This window comes from Magnolia sinica, chromosome 13 (assembly GCF_029962835.1).
Source record: "Magnolia sinica isolate HGM2019 chromosome 13, MsV1, whole genome shotgun sequence".
NCBI lineage: Eukaryota > Viridiplantae > Streptophyta > Magnoliopsida > Magnoliales > Magnoliaceae > Magnolia > Magnolia sinica.
The window spans coordinates 25,845,027-25,856,536 of NC_080585.1; the positions used below are offsets into that span (position 1 = coordinate 25,845,027).

Below are 11,510 nucleotides of genomic sequence, written 5' to 3' on the forward strand. Positions count from 1 at the left end.
GGTGCTCTGAGTGGCCCACCATGATGTATGTGTTTCATCCATTCCGTCCATCTATTTTTACAGATCATTTTACAGTATGATACCAAAAATGAGGTACATCCCAATTTCAATTGGACCACATTAAAGGAAATAGTGTTGAATGAGCGTCGACCATTAAAAACATTTTGGGGGCCATAAAAGTTTTGGATCAAGCTTATTTTTGTTTTTTCCCTTCATCTGGGCCTGTATGACCTAATCAACAGATTGGATGTCAAATAAACAGTACAGTGGGCCTTAGGAGGATTTTAATGGTGGATATCCAATCACTATTGTTTTCATGTGGTGCGGTTCACCTGAGATTTCCATACCTCTCATTTTTGGGAAAAATCCTAAAATGATCTTTAAAAATGGGTGAACAGAATGGATGAAACACATACATCATGGTGGGCCCACAGAGCACCGACCACCAGCCACGGGGCTGGTGTCAGAGGGAGTAGCCAATCCGTTTCCGATTGAGATGGGAAGTGCCACCAATAAAATCGTCCAAACAGCTTGTGGGGGTCCCCTGGTGTGTGTATGTCTCTGATCCAATCTAACGGAGTACACACTTTGCGAAGATGTGTGAATTCCTCCGATTGGCTAGTAAATTACGAATTTTTATACTTAGACCTCAATTTTATAAATAGACAGTTAAAAATAATCTCATGTTGGGTCCAGTGAGCTGTGGGCGTACATTTTATTATTGGGCCCTACAGTGAGCCGTGGGCCTGCATCATTCTCTCCAGTTAAAAAGAACCGGACTTCGGCAACTTCATTGATTGAATAAGCTAGGTGTCGTGGGCTGCAGGCCTACATGATTTGTTCACCGTCTCTTTTAGCGTGTTTTCTTTACAATTTTATTTGAATATCAATATTAGAAAACATTGAATATATAAAAAAAATAAAAATAAAAACAAAAACATGGGATGAAGATGATCTCCCTAGCATCACCATTATCATCAGCCAAGCTTTATCATTAACATCAATATAACCATCATCACCATCAGCATTCAGATATCGTTGTCATCATGTGGGGCATCACCATCACCATCCCTGCATCATCAACATCCAGGCATAATCATCATCAAACATCAACAAGCACCAGCATCATCCAGACATAATCATCATCATTATCATTATCATCGTCACCATCTGGATATCATCGTTACCATTTGGGCAGCATCATCAGGGCATCATAAATCACCATCCTCATTTGCCTATCATCATCATCATCACTATTTGAGCATCATCGTTTAGGCATAATAACCATCACCACCATCTAAGCATTATCGTTGTTGTCGTCGTCGTCGTCATCTAGGAATCACTATCATCTGGGCATCAATCATCATAATCAACCGTAGGAAGGGAGGGAGAGTTTAAGGGGTATAAAATCTCCTTCCTTCCTTTTTTTCCAAGTAAGAACTACTTTCTTGCTATTAATTTACAACCCTAAGAAGGCCCTCTTTTTTGTTTAAAAAACAATGCCTTTGTTTCAAAAGTGGCACCCAAAATCATAAATAACACAAAAATGGGCAGAAATCATAACTGTTCTCGTGTGGCAACCAAGCAGGCACTAGAGTATTTCAGAGTAAAGAATTCCATTACATTAGAATGGATTGTCAAACTGTCAACAAATAAGAAACACTTACGGAATTGGGATATTCTCTTCAACACATCTGCAGGGATTAAAACTGCCAGAAAAAAAAAAAAAAAAAAAGACATTCAAAATCACATCACCATCTAAGCCTCATTCCCCAACAAATTGGGGTCGGCCACAAAACCATTCAAACATCAATAAATGTGAACCGGAAGGACCAACAGGTACGCTGAGTGACTTCGGCATTCCCCTGAGATTTCATGCCGATCCAAACTCTGAAAACCACTTCTCATGGCGTTCTATGTCAGCTGCTGAAACACTGCGCTGGACCTTGGTCAGAGCTTCTTCGAAGTCACACATGGCAACTGGGTCCTTTGAAATCTCATCCTTGGACATGTTCTTGATCTCATCCCGTGTTTTGCCTGCAATCTTACGCCTCATGCCATTCAAGGAAGCATCTCGACAAACGTTTGTAAGATCATCTCCACTATAACCTTCTGTACGGCGGGCCACCCCATCAATATTTACATCAGGAGCAACCTATTCATAGCAATTGAAGATGGATAATAGAAGTGCATCAAATGAAAATAAGATCAACTTCAAGGCAACTTCCATCTTTTTTTCTCAAACTCAAGCCTAAATAGCATATATCCAATGCAACTGAGGATTTAAATTAGACTTTTTGAGTAATGCTATGGTCTGAAGTGGCTTAGTCAGCACACAACTCGGGCCTAAATAATGTGCGCTTCATGGACTCGTCTCCTTCCATGGCAGTTTCATAATTTTATGTGCATGAGGAAGAGAGAAAAAGGAATGTACACCATAGGAGTAAGGGAAAGTTAGGATTGTGCTCTTGTGCATGGAGCCCTGGACCAGACCAGTTCAACTGGCATCAGAGCAGCCATATTTACGGTTTGCGATGGACCCAGTAGTTAAACATTGGTCCAAACCAGATCACTCTCCTTTTTTCTTATTCTTTTTCTTCTGTTGATCCACGATAATTTTTTTAAAAAGAAAGGAAGAAAATGTATCTAAGGCAGAAAAAATGAAGCTACCCAATCCAAGTCCTTAAGACCGGTTACCAAGAGACAGCTAAGCAGATCACTACAACACATTGAAGAAGCTAGATAATGTGGTGGAACGAGTTCTACCTATTATCAGTCAACTGAAGGCAAAAACCACTTCCACTCATGGGACTAGATTTGACGGTAAAAACCATGCCTAGGAGAAAAATGCCAGTATTGCTTCCAGTGACCTCTACTAACCATTGATTGCTCCCTTAAACAGCAACAGGACACAGTTATCACTTCATTTCACCATATGACAACTGCTTATTATCCATGTCTTTAGATGTTCAGTCTTTAATGATTTGCTAAACTGCAATTTTCTCTTTAACATATTTTCCCCTACCAAGAAAATTCTTTTACAATTGATAAAAGAAGAAAGAAAGAAAGGAGATCAAGGTCTCTTCGGCACCTCTGACCACGTGTCAATTCTGATCTTACATTCAAACTCACACGTAAATCGTTTTTCCTCTAGCGGACAATTCTGCTCTTGCTATTTCTATAGCTGGCATTCTCTGTTTGAAACATTCTTTCTTCAGACTGCATTATGTGAACCAATGAATTGTATTTTTTGGAAGGTTTGTGGTTGCAAATAAAAAGTGCAATGTGCTTAGCTGACCTCTTGACATGCCTCTGGGGTTTGCAGAATCTGGCAGATTATCAGCTCTACTATACGTAGAGCCATTAGCATTGGCATTTTTACCCCCTCCCTCCCTACCAATGTCTATCTTTGAGTGTGTGAGTGAATCTCTGTTTTTCTCATCTGACTCAATAGATTTCTCTTGCTTTCTCTTTGGCAAACAATACGGAGAAGAAGAAAGAGGAAGAACATTGGTATTTCTTATTATTTATTGGTATTTTTCTTCAGTGTCTCCCTCTTCTACATACACAGGAAATGCATAGCACTGCAAGATCTCTGACATTATAAGTTGATCAGAAAGCATAATTTTCCAACACAAAAGATATCTGAAGATTGAGATTTATCAACAAACTTGAATGATGACAGGTTAAAATTTCTTGCTGCACACGAATACAAGTACAAGCATTTTACCTCAACAGTTTTAAGGTTAATCCGGATAAGCTCCTTACGACTCTCAAAGTTTGGAAGAGGTATATATATTCGCTTTTCCAACCTTCTTCTGCATTATATCAGACAAAAGCCCATATTAAGCCAAGCATATTACAGTGAAGATGACCCAGTTTAAAGATATAAACTGAACAGTTTTCCTGTAAAAATAAAAACAAAAACAAACGGCGAAAAAATATTCTAATACTTGGATGAGAAACAATAATACAATCCACATCACTCTGGCGAGAGTTCAGACGGCTTCCAACCTGAGTGCCTCATCTATGTCCCATGGAAAATTAGTAGCTGCCAACACCATCACTATTTTCCTTGCACCATCTTCACCAGTAGAGCTGTTGTTAACACCATCTACCTGAACTAGAAGTTCAGACTTCACCCTTCTGGATGATTCATGCTCTCCTGAAGCCCTGTACAATCCACCTTGTTTATAATCAATACTACACTTTATAATCACTATTACCAAACCAAACTAGCAAAGGTATGAACCCAGTAGAGGTCCCATTTTACTAGCATAATGTCAACATAACTATTACTTGATGGGTGTTCATTTCTATGCCAAAAAAGGAGGGGAGGGAGAGAGAGAGAGAGAGAGAGAGAGAGAGAGAGAGAGAGAGAGGAAGTACCTCTACGCTAGGCGTGCACTATGCTCTAGCAAAACTCCATATTTTTCCCAAAAAATAAAAAACCTCATGTAATTGACTGACAGTTTAAAACTCTGTAATTTTCATAAGACAAAAAAAAAAAAAAAAAAAAACTCATTTTATTGGGCAAACCAAGAAAAAAAAAAACACAACTTTTTTCCAAAAAAAGAAGGCTTTACCCAAAAGAACTTTCAGAGGCAATTTATAAATAGAAATTGGTGGTCGCCATCATTAATACAATTGAGCAAACGGTGGAAGATTTCAGAGATAGATCAATTTATATGGGGAATAGTTGAAAAGGAAGGATTTACGAGAGGCAAAGAATAGCATTAACCCACTATTCAATTACCTATTTATGCATTTAGAAATTTTAATCAGTTTAACAGATTTTTTACTTTAACCTTATTTAAATATAATACAAACACACGCACGACACACAACACATGCATACATAGCCCTTTCTTTTCATTTTGTTTTATTGAATGGGAACCCAATAAAACCAAACTTTTTATTCTCCATATTTTTGGTGTCTGCCTTTTTTTGACTGGATTTTTTACCATTTTTAACAATCAAGACCAAATTAACCTGAACATTTCCCATAACTTCTTTTTTTTTTGGCAATGCAGCATTTTGCTAAATACGCGTGGAGAGCCAAAGTGGTTTGCAGGATATGGGAAAGGGATGAAGTGGTTTTAAAAGGGAGTCATTCAATACTTTGGCAATGTGATGGTCAATTCTCAAGCTCCTTGAAATTGTACACATGGCATACAGTAATTTAATCAAACCATCCAAGTAGTATGACCCATATTGTTTAAGTTAGTTTCCAAAGTTCAGATTGATCTACTGTTTCTAACCTCTGATTAGTACGTATTTGTTTGTTGAATTTGGACACTTGACTTTCTTCATTTTGCCATTCATTAAATATCCACCAATCAACCAGATAGGATATCAAATCAATATAATTTTTGTTCACAATCTCTCTAACTGAGATCTCACAATTTGTATGGTTTATCTTGAGTTCATGATATTCGAACTGCATAATTTATTAGTCTTGTGCATCAACCATCTTATTCTCGTTCTAAAAGTTGGGAGAGCATCATTCACCAGATGGTCGGCTGCAACTACACCTAATTAAATTACCTAAAAACCGATTCTTTGGACCAAAAATCCATCCCATATCCTCAAAAAAGGCAAAATTTTACCTCTTTCAAAAACTAATCGTGTGGGAAATTTTATCCCTGGCCACACATGTTATATATAATAGAGATTAACCACCCATGGGAATACACATATGTGCATGAAATGCTATTATCCAAGATTGCTAAAGAGAATAAAGACTTGCATGCATGGACATGCATGAATGCATGTATATAGTATGAATGTGTTACACAGTGGGGTAAAAAAACACTTTTAGGTGCCTACCCCCGAGCATTGCAAAGAGAGTCAATCTCATCGATAAAAATTGTACTTGGAGCATAAGCTCTTGCAAGGTCAAACAAGCATCGAACCATGCGCTCACTCTCCCCGCGCCATTTTGAAGCTAGGGTAGCAGAGGAAACATTGAAAAATGTTGTTCCACATTCTGTAGCAACTGCTTTAGCTAGAAGTGTCTTTCCAGTACCAGGAGGGCCAAACATAAGAACTCCTTTCCATGGTCGGCGAATACCCTGTCAAAATGTAGGAGGAGAAGATGTTAGCCTGCCTATTAGATGTTTGCATGATGAAAAAAGACTCTGGATACTCAAAACTAACCTTGGTTGAATTACTCTATCACCATGATCTCAACTATTACGTCTAACAATTTTCATGATCAAGAACATTTTGGAAGCTTTCATTATCTTCCTTACTATTCTAGGAATTTAGGTATCATAATGATCTCACCGAATTCTCAGAATTGATTCAAGGGAAAAAAGGGGGAACATTTTGGAAGCTTTCATTCTCTTCCTTACTATTCTAGGAATTTAGGTATCATAATGATCTCACCGAATTCTCAGAATTTGATTCAAGGGAAAAAAGGGGGAAAAAAGTCTGCAACTCCCTGGGGCAAAAGTTGAAAACTTTAGGACCTAAATCCATGAAGAATGAAACTGAACTTTTTAAAACTCTTGTAGCTCATAAAACTAAATGGAAGAAAAAAAGAACATATTATGTAAATTTGACTTGTGGATGAATTTTATGTATATCAGAACACAGCAACTTGTGGCTCAAAGCAATCATTCTGCAATAGTATACAATATTTCAACAATGCATTAATATGAATATGAACCATCCCTTTCTTCAAGGTGTCAGAGTATGCTAAAAAGAAAAAGTGGATATCTTCATCAGCATGCCCCCTCAATTATGACTGTAATCCTATAACCCTTCTAAAAAAAAAATCAAGTGCTCCTATAACCGACCCCAAATAGTCGGGACAAGGCCACAATGATGATGGTAGCAGTGGTGGTGATGAAGATGATGATCAACTGCTCCTGCATTTCATCACATTAAACTGGGCAGGATAAAAGCTGATTACTGTTTGCTTTGGGGAAAAAAATGGTATCAGAAATCCACTGCCACCTTGCACAATATTCATGCTCAATTGATGATATGATTATCTTGTGTTTCACTCAACAATAAGAAATAAATAGAACTCCCTGAGTATATGATTGGCAGATGATGATGGTAGCAGTGGTGGTGGTGAAGATGATGATCAACTGCTCCTGCATTTCATCACATTACACTGGGCAGGATAAAAGCAGATTACTGTTTGCTATGGAAAAAATGGTGCCAGAAATCCGCTGCCACCTTCCACAAGATTCATGCTCAACCAATGATAACATTATCTTGTGTTTCCCTCAACAATAAGAAATAAATAGAACTCCTTGAGTATATGATTGGCAGGTGAAATTGAATGTATCATTAATGGTTTGCATTCAGGAGTAATGGAACTGTGACTACCTGAAAATACTCAGGCATCCACAAAGGAAGGACCACAGCTTCCTCCAAAAGTCTTTTAGCTTCCGAAAGTCCTGCAACATCATCCCATCTTACACCAGGGCTGGTCTCCAAGACATCCCTTTCAAGCATTGCAGCCAAGTCCGGATCAGGTCCTTCATACTGTCCCTTCCTTGACTTTCCTTCATCTGCATCACCATTCTGCCAACATCGCATGTAAAACACAACCATGATATGTAAAGGTCAAATATTACCGAACATCTAGCAGACATGAAAACAGTATGAATAACCAAAGTCATAATGTGGAAGTATAGGTCAATGAGGAATGTGGCATAGCTAATGTGGATGGAGCACAGAGAACGAAAACAGAAATAAATTTTATTACATTCAATAGAAAAAAATTGTGATCTGCAAAACACTCTTGATAGAAAGGATTCTAACTTTTGCTCTATTAAGATAGCCACACTGTAGCTAATGTCAAACACATCTTGAGCCAAAGAGACCAGCTATATTCCTCATCCTTAGAGAGAGAACATTGGCTAAGATGCCCTCAAAACAATGCATATGTTTCCACAAATATAAAAGCATAATGATTCTACCATCAGTAATGGTTGCAACCACAATATCCAACATATCAATGAAGCTATTGTAAGAGCAAGACTTGCCACTAAGAAAAGTGATCACAAGAGAAGAATGTGTAAATCACACTTAAATGTGTTCCTCATATACAAAATTTAATTATTTTATTGCAAATGAGTTCCAGCAACTAGCATCAACCAGTGGCTCGGACAAAAACTGTCAAGGTTAATCATGGGCAAGAAACTGAAAAACAAATAAAGAGATACATCATGCTATATAATGCCCTACTGTTTGGTTGCTAGGGAATTCATTCCATGGTTCATGTTTCATGGAGAATGTTAGAGTTGGTATAGTATTTCTCCAGGAATGACTTTTTTTTTGGTTGATAGTCTTTTCTGAGGAAACTGGCAAAAGTCAAGAGTTTTGTTTCAATTCCCTAGGTTTTTTACATTCAGGGAAAAAGGTAGGGCAAGTTTTTCTTTTATGGATGAATGGAATTCTTAGGGAATGTAAAAACCAACCAAACAGGTGTGAACCAAACTTAATTTTTATAAAAATCAGGAAATTATTCAGCCAAGAAATTACAAATAAGCAACCAAGCACGCCCAGCATCCAACTGTTTCACAAATATGATAGATAAAGCCTGCAATTTGTTAACATAGTTTCAAATCAACAGAACTCACCAAAGAATCTGTTTTACTCGCATTGGATCTGCCAGAGGCAGTGCCTTTTTTAGCAGGCAGTCCTGAAGCAGTTGATGAGCGAACTCCAGTGCTAGTTCTGCTTGAGGCATTAGACTTTGCTCCGCGACCAACAGTTCCTGGCCTAGTTGAACCACGAGCCCACGTTGCATCTTGTGTAGATTTTCTCATGCTCGCTTGGCCAGCCCTTGTTGGTCTTCTACTTCCATGAGTGTCCCTGCTGGGCGGTCTCCAAACATCAGGGTCATCCATGGGGGCACCTGAGGAAGTTGGGTACTCATCCAGAGGTTGGAACACAAAGCCTCCTGATTTAACACGAATTGGGGGTGAAGAAGATCGCCCGATCCCTGGAATTTCCTTGAAGGACCTTCTTTCTGCATCCAACTGTTTCACAATGTCTATTTCCTCAGAAAGACCTTTCTTGCAATTCATCCATTTCGTACGAAGTGAAGGATCATCGAGAGTGCTTAGGTGCCTGAAAACAAAGAAAAATAAGGACAAAAAAGTGAGACGATAATACAGTACCAGCAGATGTGGATGTAAGTTATAAATCAATCTTTACATGCATTTTGAATTTTAACCAATGGCTACAAAAATTCAATTCAAAATTTACTAAATAATATCATTGTAAATTATTTAGGGAGTGTTTGGTTGCACTAATTTTCATAAAAAATCATGAAACTTTGCACTAAATTAGACTTAAGTAATGCATGGGCATTTTCACGCCGGGCTCGAGTGGGGTGGCCTATGCAGGGACACACTCGGGTGGGCGGCCCATGTGAGGGGGAACCCATGTGATGGGAGGCCCACGAAGGGGGTTTGGCCGAGGACCTAACCCATGGGATGTGAGGCCTAGGCTATAAGATAAATGGATTGATTCGCCACGCTCTATCAGTTCAAGCTTTTAGAGCAAGTGGTTAGTTGTCCTGCGCCAAAGTGGTATAATCATGAAATTTGATGCAACCAAACACACCTTTAGTGATTTCATAAAAGTAATTGAAAACCTGCAATGCAACCAACTTTTGAGCAAAAAAAAATTTAATCATATGGCAAATAACTTGTGTGAATTGTGTATTTGAGTTATAATCAATACCAAAGATCAATGAAATTTGGAAACAATGCATGTTGTAAATTAGACATGGACACGTGTTTTGTTGTCAGACCTAGACGAGAGGTGTTCAACACAAGGAGCCTAGAAAACCCGACACATAACATGTCCATATAGTCATCTATATAAATATCAGTTCATAAAAGCAAATATATGGAAGTTTTTATCCATATGATTGGAAATAGAAGAAGATAGTGCAAATATTAAATAATTTTTTTCAAAAAATGATAATTTTGTAGGGTTTTCTTTTTTGAAATTGGTAATGGGCTGTCTCAGAATGTACCCAACATGCATCTCCAACAAGACATTCTTGTGCATATGTAGTGCCCTTGTTATGTGCCATGTGAAGCATATAATAACAATGTGCGATATCAAGAAAAGATGGAACGATTACAAATCCACAATTGAAACTACATACCAACCTTTCTAAAGTGTTTTGGTACATTTTAGGTGCAATGACATCTCTAAAGCAGGTGAGGAACTTATACAAACAACAAAAGAAAGGGTAATTGTTTTCACCCACTCTAGCTGATTAACACACCCACATTTCTGCTTTTAGTCATGCATCAGTGCAACTTGCACCCTTGCATAACCAAAAGTGGGAAGGATGGGTGTATTTGTCAGTTTTATTTGCCAATTTTATCAGGAAAAAAAAAAAAAACCATGATTTTTTAGATGGACTTCAGAAATGAATTAACATACGGATAAGGTTTGCTAGCAACTTCTCCATTTCTTCTGCACCCAGAACACAAGTCCATGGTGATCAGGACCGTTAATCTAGTGGGCACAAATAGATAAGCTGTGGCCTAAATACCACAGCAACCAGATTATCTTAGTCATTGCATCAGCAGCCTGAGATTCATTTTATTTTTTTTAAGATCGAGAAAAAAAGGTCAAATTTCAATGGGCAAATCATGCACTGATTGGACAGCTAGAATCGTCTGATCATAATCTTCTCAGTTATGGTCTATCAATATGGCTGTCCATCCAATCAAGGATTCAATTTCACAGAAAAACAAACAAGGCTACAAATCTACGGGCCCGAATTGAATTATGCAAAAACTAAGAGGCTTTGCAAAAGACGAATCCGATTGCGAAAATGCTAATCGATGTGGAGAGAGAGAGAGAGAGAGAGAGAGAGAGAGAGAGAGAGAGAGAGATTACTTGTTGATCTGAGCGATGGCGCCATCAAAGAAGATGATGGCGGTATCATACAGACCTTCTAGGGCATACTCTCGCGCAAGCTTGAGATGATCTTGCAAGCCTGCGAGCGGGCCCACCATTCTCCAATTCTAGGGTTTATATGTGGAATCTGAAGAGTTGGCTAGGGTTTTGATCGGAGAGCTAGCTAGGGTTTTGGAAATGCCGAATTCCTTTAGTCGATTTTCTTCTTGTCCTACTTCGTTTCTGACGAATAGGGGTTTAAGAGTACGGTAGAAGCCGTTTGTGTGGAGGAGAGAGGGAACTTCTCCATCTGCTGCGACAGGTGACGAAGGAGACGTTTAAACATCCTTGACAGAGTGGCTGATTTTTTTTACGAAATTGCCCTCGTGGATCGAGTTCCTACAGGAGTCATTTGATGCTCTGACAGAGTGTAATGGCTCATACTCACGCGCCATACATGTAACTTAAATTAGACGTTCAAATCGTGAGGAATACTGTAGATATGCTGTAAATCAAAAGATCAGATTGATTGAAGGAAGCTGACCTCCGATCAATGACATGTCATTGTTGAATTCTGGCACATCCAATCTGCGGCCCCTGGACGACTCGGTTTGAGC

At 38.6% G+C, this 11,510-nt stretch overlaps 1 protein-coding gene and 1 long non-coding RNA gene across 4 annotated transcripts; one reads left to right on the forward strand and one right to left on the reverse strand.

Moving 5' to 3' along the window:
* Window positions 1-1,160: 1,160 nt before the first annotated feature.
* LOC131223314 (katanin p60 ATPase-containing subunit A1) lies at window positions 1,161-11,278 on the reverse strand. Of its 3 annotated transcripts, XR_009160383.1 has the most exons (8): window positions 10,894-11,274; window positions 8,604-9,096; window positions 7,345-7,542; window positions 5,830-6,074; window positions 4,015-4,173; window positions 3,731-3,818; window positions 1,668-2,155; window positions 1,161-1,349 (listed from the first exon to the last, which is right to left on the reverse strand). XR_009160383.1 is itself a non-coding variant. In XM_058218673.1 (7 exons), exons 1-7 carry the CDS (start codon window positions 11,010-11,012, stop codon window positions 1,874-1,876), a joined length of 1,584 nt encoding a protein of 527 aa, XP_058074656.1. In that variant the 5' UTR covers window positions 11,013-11,274; the 3' UTR covers window positions 1,561-1,873. The 3 variants fall into 3 exon arrangements, 2 of the variants coding, with proteins under 2 accessions (XP_058074656.1, XP_058074657.1); XM_058218673.1 differs by lacking the exon at window positions 1,161-1,349 and having other exon boundaries at window positions 1,561-2,155; XM_058218674.1 differs by lacking the exons at window positions 1,161-1,349; window positions 5,830-6,074 and having other exon boundaries at window positions 1,561-2,155; window positions 4,015-4,118; window positions 10,894-11,278.
* On the forward strand, window positions 6,161-6,548 carry LOC131223316 (uncharacterized). The gene is made up of 2 exons (XR_009160384.1): window positions 6,161-6,270; window positions 6,373-6,548. It is a non-coding gene; the product is annotated as an uncharacterized LOC131223316 (long non-coding RNA).
* Window positions 11,279-11,510: the final 232 nt, after the last annotated feature.

Excerpts from the sequence above, each read along its gene's own strand:
- LOC131223314 (XM_058218673.1), bottom strand. The coding sequence starts at position 11,012 with ATGGTGGGCCCGCTCGCAGGCTTGCAAGATCATCTCAAGCTTGCGCGA. Across the intron at positions 7,543-8,603 it reads CGAGTAAAACAGATTCTTTG|AATGGTGATGCAGATGAAGG; the intron begins GTGAGTTCTGTT and ends CGATGTTGGCAG. Across the intron at positions 6,075-7,344 it reads GGATGCCTGAGTATTTTCAG|GGTATTCGCCGACCATGGAA; the intron begins GTAGTCACAGTT and ends ACATTTTGACAG.